Genomic DNA, 17,485 nt, shown 5'->3' with positions numbered 1-17,485 from the left:
AGACTGCCCGCAGTTCGAGAACATTGATTGGTAAGAGGGACTCCTGCTGCGACCAAAGCCCCTGGAAGTGATTGTCCAGAACCACCGCTCCCCATCCGCGGAGGCTGGCGTCCGTGGTGACCAAGGTCCAATTCCAAATTCCGAAGCGCCGACCCGCTAACAGATGCTCCGTCCGAAGCCACCAGAGCAAGGATATGCGGGTCCGGGGAGACAGACGCACCAGCCGATGCATCTGTAGGTGGGACCCGGACCACTGAGACAGAAGATCCAGTTGAAATATTCTGGAGTGAAATCTGCCAAATTGGATGGCCTCGAAGGAAGCCACCATTTTCCCCAGGAGACGGATGCAAAGATGCACAGATACTTTCCTGGGTCTGAGCACTAGACGAACCAGCTCCTGTATGGCTATGGCCTTGTCCCTTGGCAAGAATATACGAAGCAGAACAGTGTCTAGAATCATTCCTAGGAACTGAAGTCTCTGGGACGGCATAAACTGAGACTTCTGGAAGTTCACAATCCATCCATGTTGAATGAGAATCTGATGTGTAAGGGACACTTGGTGTAAAAGGACTTCTGCCGTCGGAGCCTTGATGAGTAAATCGTCTAGGTACGGGACTATCGTCACCCCCCGAGAGCGCAAGTGAGACACCATGACGGCCATCACTTTGGTGAATACCCTGGGAGCTGACGAGAGACCGAATGGCAGGGCCTGAAACTGGAAATGAGCTTCCCTGATGGCAAATCTGAGGAAAGCCTGGTGAGGAACCCAAATTGGGACATGCAGATAGGCGTCCTTGATATCTATCGACACCAGAAACTCTTCTGCCTCTAGTCCCGCAATGACAGAATGGAGAGATTCCATCTTGAACCTGTGAAATGAAAGATACTGGTTCAAGGATTTCAGATTCAGAATGGGTCTGACTGACCCATCTGGTTTCGGAACCACAAAAAGGTTTGAGTAAAACCCTTGTTGTCTTTGTGCAGTGGGAACCGCCACAAGGACCTCGGCCAGCAAAAGTTTCTCGATCGCTTGACGCAAAATTAGTTGATTCAAGGTATCGACGGGCAAACCTGTTGTAAAATAACGCCGAGGAGGAGTGAAAGCGAACTCGATCTTGTACCCTTGAGATACCAGATTTCGAACCCAAGTGTCTGGAGAAGTCCGTCTCCAAACCTCCGAGAAACGCTGGAGGCGAGCCCCCACCTACGGATTTCCGAGATGGGATGGGAGCCCGTCATGCCACAGGCTTGTCTGCTGGCTTGGGATCTGGACGGCGGCCAATATTTGTCTAGCACGGCCTCCTCGCCCCGCTGAAGACGAACCTCGCGATCGTCCCTGAAATCTTGCCGATGCTCGAAAGGAAGGTCCCCTAAACGAGCGACGCGGAGGAGGTGCTGATGAAGGTAGAAAAGTACTCTTACCTCCAGTGGCCAGCGAGATCCATTTGTCCAGCTCTGGACCAAATAAAATATCGCCTGTGAAAGGAAGAGCTTCCACTGCTCTTTTTGACTCCGCATCTGCTTGCCAGGCACGAAGCCAAAGTGCCCGGCGAGCAGAAACCGCCGAAGCAGAAATCCTAGCGCCTACCTGGCCGATATCTCTGGAGGCGTCTCCTAAGTATACAGCAGACTCCTGAATATGTTCTGCCAAGGTAATCAGATCTGCCCGCGGAGTGCTGGATCTAAGACCCTCAGTCAATTGTTCCGCCCACTTTTCCACAGCCTTGTTGACCCAAGATCCTACCAAGGCCGGCCGGAGAAGTGCACCTGCGGCCGTATAAATGGATTTCAAAGTGGTTTCTAATCTCCGCTCTGAGGTTTCCTTCAATGTAGTAGCTCCTGGAACAGGTAACGTGGTCTTCTTTGACAACCGAGTAACCGAAGAATCCACAGGTGGCGGGGTCTCCCACCTCTTCCTATTTTCCGCAGGAAATGAGTAAAGAGAGAAAAAACGCTTAGGAATCTGGAATTTACGGTCCGGATTCTGCCAGGCTGCCGTCATCTGTTCATCCAACTGGAGAGAAACAGGGAATGTGACGGCCATCTTCTGTGACCTGGCAAATAAGGAGTCTTCTAACGATTCTGGAGCTTCCTGGCCAGAAATCTTAAGAACTTCCCTTACTGCTAGAATGAGTGCGTCAATACCCTGCAATGCCTCAGGTTCTTGTGAGTAAGTCTCTACGTCTGATTCGTCCAGCATCTCCCCTTCCTCCTGAGACGAGTGATCCGCTGCCGAATCCTCATCCGACTGGAGAACCGCCGGAAGAGCCCTTTTTTTAGATGAGCGACTTACCGTAGCTTCAGGAGCTTTAGACGCAGAACCCATCGCTTGAGCAAGGCTATTCACCGAGCGGACTAAATTCTGAGCCCACGCTGGTTCTGCTAGAAAAGAAGGGTGAGATGTGCCAGGTAGATCTCTGGCAGACTCCCGTTCCCTACGGGAAGCGGCTAATTCAGAAGAAAGGTCCGCCATGACCCCGGCCAAACTATTTATGAAGGAGGGAGTGACAGACTGCGTGTTAGCACTGTCTGCTTCACACGTCTCGCACAGGGAAGACCCTTCGGAGCGAGCATGGGTAAACTTCTTCCTGCACTTAGTGCAGGCAAACAGCTTTTGTGATGCAGTTTTTTCTGTCCTGGATGTCATCATGTACTCACAGACAAGCACCACATACAATTCAGGAATGCAGAAGAAGTATAGGGAGAAGCAGAATTACAATAATAATGCTACTCAAGTATGGGAGCAGACAGAGCAATAAGGGAGGAGCAGAATTTCAATAATAATGCTACTCAAATTGCAGGCAGAGCAGTATAGGAGGAGCAGAATTTCAAGAATAATGCAACTCAGTAACAGGGGCAGACAGGCATATAAGGGAGGAGCAGTCAATAGGACCAGAAAGTAGTTAAAACCACCTTCTCTATTTACAGACCCCCTGTAGATGCTCTCAGTCTTCTTCTCTCCCCCTCCGCTCAGTGCCTGCAGTCTGAGGCGCCACTCCCGTTCAGAGCGCGCCAAACTAGCCCAGGCAGTGAAGGAGGAAGAGGAGGAGGGACCCATAAGCTCCTCCTCCTAATGGCCGCCGCTTTGTATACGCGCGGCATACACTTATACATCCCCGCACTGACAGCGGGGGCCAGCGGCACGACCGCCGCCAGTGATAACCGTGCCGGTGCCTTTTACACAAGCACCGGCACGCAGAGGCAGAACTGCTGTGACCGCGCCTACCTAACAGCCAGCGCCGGTGTTCTATCACAACACCAGCGTGGCAACTGACAGTGGGGCTGACAGCCGCGCGCTGTTTTCAGACCCAGCAGTTATTTTCACCTCTCCTGCTAGTCAGGAGAGGTGTGCTACTCACCGGGCTGCTGCGGCCAGAGCGCTGGGCAGTGAGGGGAGAGCGGGGACCCGGACACAAGCCAGTGGTAGCTGTGGCGGGCCCCGCTGAGTCTGATGACTCCTAACTGCCTAAAGCAGCCTCCCCTCCATAGGATGACCGGACACAGGCTGCAGTAGCCGTGTGGTCCCCTCTCTGGCGGCTCCCACGATGCAGGCAGACTGTCACAGCTAACAGTCTGCCTGTCCTCTTGTGACTTTGATTCTTTTAAAATTAATATAAGGGCTGGAGACAGCCCCTGTGCACCGGCTCTACTCGGGCACATTCTAAAAACTGGGGTTGATGGGGCATAGAGGGGGAGGAGCCAGTCACACTTGTAGATTTTTAAAGTGCCAGGCTCAACTCAACCCACCGTCTATACCCCACTGTCATGAAGCTCCAGGGTCCCCTAGTGGATGAAGGAGAAAGTAGCATGGTGGATATTTAGTTTGGGAACTATGTTCCCATCTGGCTTAAATGACAATATAGAGTTTGAGTCATTTGCTTACTAATAATATGATGGCAGGTTTTTCCATATATTTTTTTTTTAGTTTGTTTCTTATAGAAATACATATATTCATGGTCGTTCTCATATATAATTGCCTCTTTAGAACATAGATATCTTTGCCATGTACATATTAGGATATTTATGGGTTGTATTAGTCACTATCTAAAGGCCCCCATACATCAGAGATTGATTGCAGCAATCGTGCAATTTGCAATCGATTGTGTATAAAAATCTTTCCCTTTTTCAATCGATTGTGGCAATTCTGCAATCGATTGAAAAAGGGAAAGATTTTTATACACAATCGATTGCAAATTGCACGACTGCTGCAATCAATCTCTGATGTATGGGGGCCTTAAGGCAACATTTAGTATGCCGAAAATTGAGCAACATTTTTGCATGGGAAGATTAGGACAGTAAAACAATGGAATTTATCCAATTTCCTTACATGGGTTCCATCACATTTGAATGTTATAGATTTGTTCACATGAGATACTATAGACTGAAAAATAGATAGTAATGGATGAGGGGGATAGTGTAGTGGTTAGAGCTACTGACTGTGATACACAAGTTCATGGGTTCTAGACACGTCACCTTTAATATACATAATGTGCCGATTATTGAGCAACATTTTTGCATGGGAGAATTAAAACATTATTTTAGTGGATTCTATCCCACTTCCTTACATGAGTTTCATCGTATTTGAATTGTATTGACTTGTTTACATAAGGAAATATAGAATGATAATATGGATAAAACCGGATGGGAGAGATAGTGTAGCGGTTAGAGCTACTGACTGTGATGCACCAGTTCATAGGTTCTAGACACACGTTATTCTCAATCGAGATGAGTTTATTTAAATTAAATTATTTAAATCCCATGGAAGGAACAGGGAAATGTCTCCTCCCCCGGGGGTGGAGCGCGGATGTCGGGCTGATACACTGTGAGAGAAATCTCACAGTGTATGCCGGCGACATCTGCGGCTGGCAAGATAAAATGTCTGTCGGTTTGACAGGCATTTTATCTGGCCGTGTATGCCCAGCATTAATATGTTACTTTTTGTGTGGCTTGAACACACAGTTTGAGGATTTCTACTGATTGCGGAGGGAGGTGAATGAGAGGTGAATTCCAACAGGTGTCAAACATCTTATTGATTGATATACCAAAATGAGCAATTTGGACACATATATAAAGGGCTATCAGGCAGCATCTCGTCACTCTTTGATAAAGCCCCAACATTGTGGAGCGAAACCGGTCAGAGGTATCCTTCCAGGACACATTGGGACTCATTTAAACACATTGGTGGTGTTCAGCAGCTGGGACGTGGATTTCAAAGACCCCGGGAGACGTTTGCTGGCAGTCGGAGTAGAGGCTGGGATTGAGACGCGGCTGAAGCACCTTTACTGCACCATCAGGTGAGCTGCTCATACACAGTCTCTCCGTGGACGCAGCCTCCTCCGGCAATTACCTTGCTTTACTTACCTGGCAATAGACATTATTTCATCTACTTAAACGGACCTGTATGTTAGATGCCTCCCAGGATTCATAATATGGAGCCGGCTGTCTGATATTACATAGGCTCATCGCTTTGGTGAGAGCATTGCAGCGGGATCACACGTTTAGTGTTAAACATTCCAATATTTTCCCCGTGAACTGGATGATTGATTTTTGCTTTTTGTTTTTTATCTCTTATATTGAGACTATCTATGAGAGACATTTAATATAAGACACCTATTGCATATTATATGCTTTTTTATGTTTTGGATTCACCTCTCTCAGCAATACATTTTTGTGATAGTGTATCTAAGAATTGTATTACTATAATATGGTGACTTTTACATTGTATATTGACCGGTCAATTTGATATTGTTATATTATATTTTATTATAAGTAAAGATTTATAAATAATTATAGCAGTGTGGTGATTGTCAGTTCATCCATATCAACCTTGATTGCATATTAATTAGCGCAGGGGTTCCTCCACATATTTTATTTTGTGCAGAACCATCACATAAAATTCAGATAAAAAATAATAATAATTACAGGTTGTAATGTAACAAAAAAGGTAAAAACCTAAGTGGGGTGAATACTTTTGCAAGGCACTGTAAGTGGGCAATCCAGTTCCACGTGATGTACTCGTGGGAGTGAGTCATCGCGACAACGAGCGCTTTTGATGGCAGCCCGAATTCACATAAAAGTGCTTGCGGCCCCATAGGACTCCAAGTTAAATTATACGAATTCGGGCTCTGAGCCGGCCGCAGCTTTGATCTTCCAGAACACAACTGGGTAAAAGAATTGACATCTGCGACTGTGATGTGCTGAGATTTACACCCTCTGTCTGCTTCCTCTCAGTCATGCCTGGACATCTTTACCACTGGGGAAAGCAGTTCAGAGCCACTGGACAATATCCTGCTTGCTGCTTTTGAACTTGACATTCATCAAGTCATAAAAGAATTTAGGTAACAAATAACTCCACATTTATTTCTCCTGGTCATGTGGCCACACTTTCCTTGCCTATTTTACCTGTTCTGTTTTACCTATTTGTTTATTCCTCTTTTTCTCTATGTTGCGCACTGCTGACATCCATGTTCTTCCATATTTCCGCAGCATTGTTTCAAATAACTGGTGGTTTGTGGCTCATCTCACTGACCTGTTGGATCACTGTCAGCTCTTCCAGTCCCACAATTTATAGTAAGTTGAATGAAGCCGGTTTTCCTAGAAAAAATCGAAGATTATATTTAACAACAATTTCCATGTTTGCTTTTGGTATTTAATGTGATATCCTGGCATTTATTAACCTGAATCCACAGGATTTGTACTACAGGAAATAATGTCACAATAAATAAATGAATTGACTTTCAAATACTCATGTCCATAATGATGTAACAATTACGAAATACAGTATTTGGGAAGTTGATGCATGTAAATGTGTGATACTATGGTGTATACTTCAAATAATGCTGTCCCGTCTATTACTACAGTTTTGGATCCAACATGCGAGAATATCTACTGCTGGAGTATGCATCTGGTCTCTTCTCTCATCATAGGTACGATTTCATCCGGTTTTCTCTAGATCATCTATTGGGGGACACTGGAAGCAGTACTGTGGAGTATGTTGTATGGGGAGTTTTAGAAGCCTCACTTTAGTTGAGTGTCTGCCAGGTGCATTTCAAGATTGCAGGAACCCTGCTCTTCCAGCCATTGGTCAGAGATAAGTTTTTTTTTACAGATCGTGTAGATCATACCAGAATTAACTATTGGTTTGGTAGAACTAATCTGAGGCGACAGGCTTTCCTACATGGAAAACAATTAAAAAGGTTGCACTGCTGCTGCTGCTGTATATTAGTATATACTTAATTGATCCACGTGACAAAACCTCTCTGATTCACATAATATTTATTGTACACATAAAAATTGACATGATAAAATATATAATATCTCTATAATAATCAACAAATTGTAACAATTAATATGACAGCGACAAAACTGGAATATATGCATCTATGAATGGATACAATTGGATTCATCCGCTCAATGTATCAGCTGTGTCTGGTGCCTAATGAATTTATCTGAAAACCGGCATCCAGACTCGTGATACAATGTATCAAGGTTCTTTATAATTTGATAAAGATATGCCACTAAATCCACCAAGGCAACTTGGCCCACAATAAAATATGACAACAGATCTAATGAATGTTATAAACAATCCTTGATCCTTCCATATAGGACTTAATCATCATATATAATTTTTATTAGATTATTTTACCATCATACTCCTACTACCAGAAAGGAGACATATAAGAGTCTAAAATAGCCATCCATATCACTAGACGCATTGGTATATGGTGTCTATATAAATAAAAGATTGTTTATAACATTCATTAGATCTGTTGTCATCTCCACATTTTTTACCTTAGCTACATTTTCTATAATATGATATATAGACAAGGTGAGCGCATGGTACAAAATCTATTTTTATCAGTATAATTTTGTTGGAGACAGGACATCTCCAGTACCAAGCAGCCCCCTAAAACAATAAACATCTTGTTGAGCGCTGTTCACATTTTCCATTTCTAACCACAATAAAATATGCAATAATGATCCCTCTCCAGTCATTCTGTATCTGGCTGGGACCTATAGTGCGCCAGTACTTGTAGTTGTAAATTGATATACCGCAAGATCAATGTTAATTTGTATGTCAACAGTCGCTTCTGAAAATCAGAGCAGAGTAGCGGCTGTATGTGGGGCAAATACCTGACCGGCACCGTGATCTAGTAGCGGTCTCGTGTCCTCACTGATTCTACGGGGGGTGCCGCTTGTTCTCACAGCCAAAATTCTAGCTGGATGATCTTCGTACGAAGCAAAATTGAAACGTGCTGACCGGTAATCCAGGCTGATGGCGTTCCCCTATCCTCACTGATAGTGTGGGAATTACCGCTTGCTTTGGCAGTCGGAGTGTTTGCCTGGATGAGCCTGTGTGATGGTAGAATGGAGCGGCGGCTGTTGGTGAGGCACACACCTGGCCAAGGTCCCGATTAGGTGATGATTACGTGGCCCCACTGTTGGTATATTGGTTATCGCTCTTTCTTGATCCTAGATGTCCGCTAGTCAGGCTCTGCGAGTAGTGAGACTTGGTGGTTAGTGGCAATAAAAATACTTCCAGATAATAGCGCTATGTCACTGTAGTTAACCCCTTCAACGCGTTTCGCTCCTCTTTCTGGGAGCTTTTTCAAGATAGGGGTACTCCATCTCTATCCATTCCTTAAATAGGGACTTAATCAACCATAAACACCGTCAGCTGAATTTACTGAATTGCTTACTTAATTCAATTCACTTCCTAACTGATTCAGAGAGTTTTTCTTTCAATGACAATATGATACTTAACTGTTAGAATTGATATATATAATATATATCCTATGTTTCAATATACCTTACATCAAACACATTCATATAATAAATAAATAATTTATATAACAAACAATAATTAATAATAAAAAAGAAAAATAATAAATTAAATATTAATATGAATATATCTATGTTGCACATATAAATCAATATTATTATAATAATAATAATAGCCAACCTAAGTTCACTCTCACTAATTACGACTTCATTATTTGTCTTTATTTATTTTAATTTCATAAATGATTCAACCATTAATCATCCCAATCAAAATTTCTTTCTGAATTTTTAATATCTTATCTTTCTGTATATTTGATGGTACTATGTGACATCATATGCAGAAATGCTAATTCAATACCTTTAATATCTATGAAAGAGCCTAAATAATTTCTAAATCCCAGTTACTTATTCCCAGTTGTTTGCCGATGCAAAAACTAAATCAGTGAGAGAACAATATCTATAAAAGAACAGATTCAAAGACATACATCATTAGTATTCACCACTAGTGGCAACTCAAGTACAATGTACAGCTCAAAGAAACATCAATTTCAGATTGATATTTAATAGCCCAATTTTCCATAACTGCATGTGGATATTCGCTGGAATGATTGTGAGAGTAAAAGGACATCACAGCGACGGACATCCACTTGTAATGGCCTACTCCCCCACTACCCTGTAGCTTCTTGTACCATTATCTAAATCCCTGAAACATACCATACCCGGACCTCTGTCATCTTGATAAAATCCCTGGAGTTAATCTAAACAGGAATAGTCCAAGGCTATATTTAGACCCTTTGGGTGAAGTGTATCTAATTTGAAAATCCAAGATGATTCGCCTAAGCATAACTTGGTGAACCTATCTCCCCCTCTTCTGGTTCCTTCAAATTGTTCCACTACAGTTATCTTGAGACCCACTGGGCTACCTCCATGTACCAATTGTATCCATTCATAGATACATATATTCCAGTTTTGTCGCTGTCATATTAATTGTTACAATTTGTTGATTTTTATAGAGATATTATATCTTTTATCATGTCAATTTTTATGTGTACAATAAATATTATGTGAATCAGAGAGGTTTTGCCACGTGGATCAATTAAGTATATACTAATATACAGCAGCAGCAGCACAACCTTTTTAATTGTTTTCCTTGTAGTTTTTGTTGTGTCAGTTTAGCAACTGACATTAAGGTATGCTGCGCTGGTGCTAGTATAGGAATTTTTGCACATATAGTAATACATAACAATATTGTTCACACTACATTTGTGATTCAAGGAGCACTGGGTAGGAACTGAGGCCCTGATTCAGAGCCGGACGCTCTGACCAGAGCGCTCGCTCTGAATCAGGGCCGTCGTATTTAAATTTGGAGCGGCCTTTTGGACGCTCGCATAGCTGTGGGTTACCACCCACAGCTTATGCGAGCGTCCATGATGATGGTCGCGATGGTCAAGACCATCGCGACCATCGGGCTTGCGACGAGACCCTGCGGTAGGGTCTCGCTGCCGCAAGCCCAGGAGTGATTTTGGCCCTATCAGAGCCAAAAGCACTCCCACTGACATTCACCCCTGTTGCATTTTTCATGTTTTCACCCCTGTTGCATTTTTCATGTTTTGTTGCCTCACAACCTGGAATTAAAATGGATTGTTTGAAGGTGTGCATCATTTCATTTACAGAATATGCCTACAACTGTGAAGTTGTGTTTTGTTTTTTTTATGTTGTGAATCAAACAACATTTAGGACAACATAGCAGAAAATTTCAGCGTGCATAACTACTCACACCCCTAAAGTCAGTACTTTGTAGAGTCACCTTTTGCAGCAATTACACAGCTACAAGTCGCTTTGGATAAGTCTCTATGAGCTTGCCATATCTTGCCCCTGGGATTTTTGCCCATTCCTCAAGGCAAAACTGCTCCAGCTCCTTCATGTTGGATGGTTTCCGCTTATGGACAGCAATCTTCAAGTCTGACCACAGATTCTCAATTGGATTGAGATCTGGGCTTTGACCAGGCCAGTGGTTCTCAAACTCGGTCCTCAGGACCTCACACAGGTCATGTATTCCAGGTCACCCAGCAGGTGCACAGGTGTATTCATTACTCACTGACAGTTTTTAAGACATTCACAGGTGGAGATAATTATTTCATTTGTGATTATGTGAGGAGACCTGGAAAACATGCACTTTTTGGGGTCCTGAGGACCGAGTTTGAGAACCTGTGGACTAGGCCATTCTAACACATTTAAATGTTTCCCCTTAAACCACTCGAGTGTTGCTTTAGCAGTATGCTTCGGGTCATTGTCCTGCTGGAAGGTGAACAGAAACTGGTTTTGCTCAAGAATATCCCTGTATTTAGCACCATCCATCTTTCCCTCGACTCGAATCAGTTTCCCACTACCTCCTGTTGAAAAACATTCCCACAGCATATTTCACTATGGGGATGGTGTTCTTGGGGTGATGGGATGTGTTGGGTTTGCGCCAGACATAGCGTTTTCCTTGAGACTAAAATTTTACTTTTCGGCCACCATCTGACCAGAGCACCTTCCTCCATACATTTGGGGAGTCGCCCACATGCCTTTCGGCAAACTCAAATCGTGTCTTCTTATTTTTATCACTAAGTAATGGCTTTTTTCTGGCCACTCTTCCATAAAGCCCAGCTCTATGGAGTGTACGTCTTATTGTGGTCACATGCACAGATACACCAGTATCTGCTGTGGAACTCTGCAGCTCCTTCAGGGTTACCTTTGGTCTCTGTGCTGCATCTCTGATTAATACCCTCCTTGCCCGGTGTGTGAGTTTTGGTGGGCAGCCCTCTCTTGGCAGGTGTTGTGGTACCATGTTCTTTCCATGTGGTGATGATGGATTTCATGGTGCTCCGGGGGATCATCAAAGATTTGGATATTTTTTTTTTATTACCCAACACAGAATTGTACTTCTCAACAACTTTGTCCCTGACTTGTTTTGAGGGAATCGGTATGATATCCCGGCTGCCGCATGGCCCGGAGTTCGAATCCTGGCAGCGGCAGCCCAACAAAACAGCAGAGCCCGACAGTGCTGGAAATCCCGATCGTGGTAAGGTATCTACTAATGTAACCTAACCCTCATTAGGGGTGCCTAACCCTAACCTCCCCCCCTGTGCCTAACCTTAACCCCCCCTTCCCCACTGCCTAAACCTGTCCCCCGGGGGGGTGCCTAACCCTCCCTCCCCCTAGCCTAACCCTCCCGGGGGGGGGGGGGGTGTCTAACCCTAAGTCGTCCCCCCCGGGTGCCCTAAACCTAACCAATATCCCCACCCCCCCCGGGCCCTGCGGCTGTTGTCCGCATCCGGCGCTGGCATTCGCTCGATCAGGATGCCGGTCTCCCGGTGTCGGGGAAATGAACGCCGGTCATTTATCCCACGGCGGGATAAAGCAGGCTTCCCGATTGTATACCGTTTGGAGAGCTCATTGGTCTTCATGGTGTGATGGTGTTGCAGCCTCTGGGGCCTTTCAGAAAAGGTGTGTTTATACTGACAGATCATGTGACACTTAGATTTCACACAGGTGGACTTAATTTCACTAATTATATGTCTTCTGAAGGTAATTAGTTGCACCAGAACTTTTGAGGGGCTTCATAGCAAAGGGGGTGATTACATATGCACAGGCCAATTTTCAGAATTTTATTTTTAAAGATTCTTTTTTATATATATATATTTTTCTCATTTCACTTCACCAAATTAGACTATTTTGTGCAGATGCTTCACATAAGATTCAGATTTAAAAAAAATACAGGTTGTAATGTAACAAAAAAGGTAATAAGCCGGGGGGGTGAATACTTTTGCAAGGTACTGTATATATATTTCCTGGCTGAGATCTTTTTAAGTGGAAATACGTTTCTTTATTGAGCTATGTGTTTTATGTTGATGTAAATTTACTTATCTGACAGCGCCTTGAACTATCTTTTCTGCTTATCTTGTTTGTATATTTGGTGGGTGGATATATTTCCAACTTCTGTTTTCTAGGCAGCAGTCAGAAGAGTGTGTCCTTTCTGAAGGTGGTTGTACCCTCTGAAACGACATTTGGGCCATCAGCAGTCCATTTAATTGCTTATTGTTGTAATGGTAGTGTGCTTCGCTGAGCTAAAATATATATATATAATATATATATATATATATATGGATGTCTTATATATTAAATTACTTGGTCGGTTTGTCTGTCTGTCCGGTTATGCATTTGGACACCCCTGCATCAATTCGGATGAAACTGACGCGAGGTGGTCCAGTTGGATCCTGGTCAGGTTTTAGGGGGGGTTAAGGTCCCAGTCGGACCTTCAGTTGGTGTATGCTGGGCAGAACTTTGACCTGGGGGGCCAGTTCTGAGCCTTCCACTGGATGGATTCGGATGAAGTTTTCAGAGGGGTAACATTGGATTCCAGAAGACATACTAGGGGGTCGAAGTCCCGGCTGGACCTACCGTTGGTGTACGCTGGGCAGAACTTTGACCTGGGGAACCTGTTCTGGGCCTTCAACTGGATGGATTTGAATTAAAACTTCACAGAGAGGTGGCAATTGGTCTGGGATGCCGAATGGAGGGGGTTGGGGTCCCGGACCTCACGGCGGAGTGCGTGAGAAGAACTTTGACCCAGGGATGGATTTGGACGACATACCAGAATAATACTTAATAACTAGAATATTTAAACACTTAAGCTAGTAATTTTTTTTTTTTTATATCTATATATTTATTTGTTATGTGTGTGTGTGTGTGTGTATATATATATATATATATATATATATATATATATAATATGCCATTATAGTCCAGGCTGTAAGGATATACTTGCTTGAGTCCAGACACTTCAATCTAGTTGACTGTGGTACTAAGTCACCTGTGCTGAAGCATAGATATCCTTAATACCTGTATTGTATTGGAGGACTTTGGGAAACTGGCCTACTAGAAAGAGATTTGCAAAAATCCCATTTTATTATCCTTCATCCAGAGTTTCATGCTTTGTCATTGTCATGGGTGCTTGGCTGATCAGTTTGTCTGACCCTTTACACCCCACATAGTCTTTAACCACTTTTGAATGGAGACATCCAGTTTGAAAATATGTTCTGTGATATAGTTCATATCAGTGTAGGCAAAATACAACTAAATATGTAGAGCAATTCATTTATTGCAGCCTTTGGCAGCTGGGAGTTGATTACTTGGATTACTGTCCTGAATCCGGTCGAGTTCACCTTGAACTTCACATGGAAAGGATCCCACTGACCACTGAGAAGAAAGCCCTGAAGGCATTGCGGATTTGTGAACAGCGGCAGATGACTGAGCAAGGTGTGTGGAGATAATATTTAGGCTACTTTTTATTTTTAACGGATGTTTCGTCCAAAGGTAGATTAGAGTACCTATGTTTCTCCCACTATGAAGGCTGGCAGGATTTGTAGTTCAAAGCCTGGTATCTATAATGTACAGTAAATAGGTTGTGCTGGTTATGTTGCATTTTATTTTTTTCTCATTCCAGTTCGCAGTATCTGTAAAACAATGGCAATGCAAGCTTTGCGCAATGGTCGATTGGGCTCTGCGTTATCATGGAGCATTCGAGCCAAGGATGCAGCATTTGCAACACTCATATCAGACCAGTAAGAATTGTCTTAAACTGAACATAAAAATGTATAATGGATATGTTGTAGCAGTATGTGAACTCTGCCATTTTCCCTTTCATGGTTACAATAATATCATTTGAGGTGCTCTATTATCATATTTATAAGAAAAGCTTTTCCATGTCCCAAATGATCTAATTGCTGTCAGCAGCAGTATATGTCACAGTGGAGCATTTTTACATTATGACCAAGTCAAGGGGTGCTGTCACCTGGGGTAATAGGAGCATTCTCTTGCAGCAGCCGATTAATAGCACACCAGTCCAGGGACTTGGTACAAGTATCCGCAGCTAGTTTTCTTTGCAGCACATAAACAAAACATAAAAATAAATCCTGGCCTTTCTGGCCCCAAGTATACACAAGTCTCCCTCTCTGAGGGTGGGAGTACCTAATGTCCAACTCACACAAAACAGCATTTAAATACAGCTAAAGCCATAGCAGTGTCTCACAACAGGTCTGTCAGCCTGCTCCCCAGGTAGTGAGAAACTGACACACTTTCATCAGCTTCTCACAGGTGGTCTGGCAATCAATGTTGCTCATTATCTGGATAATTACCACACAGACGTTAAGAAACTGGGACATGCATACCTCCCATTAACAACTTCCCCAGTGTGTCACACCATGAATAGAGCTGTATTTACCATACAGGCAGACTAGGAAAATGCTCAGGGCAGAATATAAATGCTTTTATGTGGTGTATTCACTTACAATACGCAGGGAAGCATCCTGTTTAAATATGGCCTGTATACTAGAGACTGTGGTGGCAGCCAATTTATAGGCCAGAACCACATTCTTGGCAAAGCAACCTATTAATTATTTAGGAAATAGTGCCTAACAAAGAATTGGTCATGTAGTACCTCAGTGAGGTCACTGTTTCTTAATGAATTGATAGGCTGCATTGTCACACACATTATTGGTTCATCCCAAAAACCGGCTGTTTGTACACGTGAGGTGAACTGTAAAATGTGCCCGTAATCTATTTCTGCAGATGTGTGATTGCATTACGTGTTATGTGTGCAGGTTCCTGAAGGACTACTGTGAACGAGGGAGATTCTCAGATTTAGACCTCATTGACAATCTTGGTCCTGCTATGTTGCTTAGTGATCGGCTGACTTTCCTAGGTTAGTATATTAAATGGATACTGCTCGATGTAAGTAGAAATTCTGCTCAACTTGTTACTCACCCATCTATGATCCTACTGATATGACGGCTGTCAATTTCATTCCAGGAAAATACAGAGAGTTTCATAGGCTGTACAGTGAGCAGCAGTTCGAGGAAGCTGGACGCTTGTTACTCTTACTCATGACTGCACGGATTGCTCCCTGCTCCTTTTGGCTTACCTTACTGCTGGATGCACTGCCCCTGCTTGGACAACAACAGGTAAGACACGCACAGAGCAGACTTTTCAGCAAAATAGGTGCACCTGTCGAAGATTTAAAATGCCACAATTATTTTGCATTTTAAAGTTGCAATACCCCCTTTGGATACCATGAACAAGAAATACTGTTCCCCTGTCACACCAGAGAAATGTAGGACAGTGATGTAGAAGCCTCTTCATAGGTTCACCGAGTTGTGTCCTGGCCTCTGCAGATGTTGGCTTTGTAACATCAGAGGATTTTATGCTTGGCACTAAACCCTTTAAAATATATATATATATATATATATATATATATATATATAAATAAATGAATTTACACTCTTGAGTCACTCCTATTTGGGATACATGTTGGGTTTGTCTATTTCTGACCACCTTTTTGGATTTGTTCTGCTCCAAACAGAAAGCCTCAGTCAGCGATGTGTGTGACCTTCTGAGAACACAATTTAAGGATATGTGTAAAAAGAAAAAAAAAATAGCTTTATTTAATTCTCATGAAGTATTACATTAGAGATTATTAAAATGTACGTTAGGCAGGATTAGAGCAGCATTTCTGTTCACTTTATTGGTAGTTTGTATTTGAATATTGATCACTACTGGATACACACTAGCTCCGAACACACATTGTCATATCATGTCTTTTATTATTCAGTCATTTGCCTTTTGCAGGTAATCTTTTCAGCTGAGCAGACATACCAGCTAATGCGGTGCCTGGAGGACAGGATGGAAGCAAAGCCAGAACCCATTGTTTCAGATGTGAGCCAGAACTCTCAGGTATATGACACTAGGCAGACAGAGCATAGCAAGACATTATTACACTAGATTGCATGCATAGTCTTTAGGCATTAATGACTAGAGGAGAGTTTGATATTTGTTCATTATTTCATACTGAATGGTCTTTTTCTTTCACACAGGATAAAAGCCTTGAAAAAACTAAAGTTGACATGCTGCGACTGGCTCTTGCACGAAATCTGGCACGTGCTATAGTAAAGGAAGGAACTCTTCAAGCATAAATGGAGGGAATGCATAAAATGTCTTGTATAGAATTTTTCAAATAAAATGTCTTTTTTTTTCCAGTTTCTAGTCCCTTGAGCTGGCAGATGTACATAAAATAAATAAATTAAATAATATTTCCCCAATAGTAAACATAAGTTGATTTTGATAGCTGTCCTATTCTCTGAATCTGTTGGAAGGATAATGGTACCTTAGGATATGGAGGATTGTTTAGGACTCCAATACTTTAAATATATTCAACAAGTCTTTGCTCCTCCCTCCTATATACCGCAATCCTGAAACAAATGCAGTTATTTTAATAATAAAGCCCCACAGGACTTTAGCAACAATAACGTTATCAGGGTGGGTGGCAGTGTTTCCCAATGGATTCAAAGAAAAGGATTTAACGTAGTATGAAAATCACATTTCATCTTATGGGGGATACTGGTATAAATAGGGATGCCTCAAAGCTGGTGGGTTTGCAGTGCACAGCTGAACTTTCTGGCCGCAAAAACATTAAACCAGTAAAACTTCTTAAAAGTATGACAGAAGCCCAAGTAGTTCCCCGGCAGCCGCTCATGCGAAGCACCCTGTTGAACTGCCCACAAACCGCTCACTAGTCTAGGTGAAAGTGCTTTGATCTTTTAAGGAGCATATTTCCCCGCCCCAATGTAAGCTTGTCAAATCACTGAAATAATACATCTAGCTATCG

The 17,485-nt window shown here is 42.8% G+C and overlaps 1 protein-coding gene across 2 annotated transcripts in view; it reads left to right on the top strand.

Moving 5' to 3' along the window:
* Positions 1–16,852, top strand: part of NUP85 (nucleoporin 85) — a 98,178-nt gene extending 81,326 nt beyond the window's left edge. For both annotated transcript variants that reach the window (XM_088482581.1, XM_088482582.1), the window contains exons 11-19: positions 6,232–6,338; positions 6,487–6,570; positions 6,861–6,926; positions 13,931–14,082; positions 14,270–14,387; positions 15,426–15,526; positions 15,634–15,785; positions 16,450–16,554; positions 16,695–16,852. In XM_088482581.1, coding sequence (XP_088338707.1) covers positions 6,232–6,338; positions 6,487–6,570; positions 6,861–6,926; positions 13,931–14,082; positions 14,270–14,387; positions 15,426–15,526; positions 15,634–15,785; positions 16,450–16,554; positions 16,695–16,793 — 984 coding nt within the window. In that variant the 3' untranslated portion in view covers positions 16,794–16,852. The remainder of the gene's footprint in view (positions 1–6,231; positions 6,339–6,486; positions 6,571–6,860; positions 6,927–13,930; positions 14,083–14,269; positions 14,388–15,425; positions 15,527–15,633; positions 15,786–16,449; positions 16,555–16,694) is intronic.
* Positions 16,853–17,485: the final 633 nt, after the last annotated feature.

Source organism: Taudactylus pleione, unplaced genomic scaffold, assembly GCF_031769625.1.
Source record: "Taudactylus pleione unplaced genomic scaffold, aTauple2 ptg000290l, whole genome shotgun sequence".
In the NCBI taxonomy this organism is placed as follows: domain Eukaryota; kingdom Metazoa; phylum Chordata; class Amphibia; order Anura; family Myobatrachidae; genus Taudactylus; species Taudactylus pleione.
Note: the sequence above shows the minus strand (reverse complement) of the source record. Positions and strands in the feature narration are given on the sequence as shown.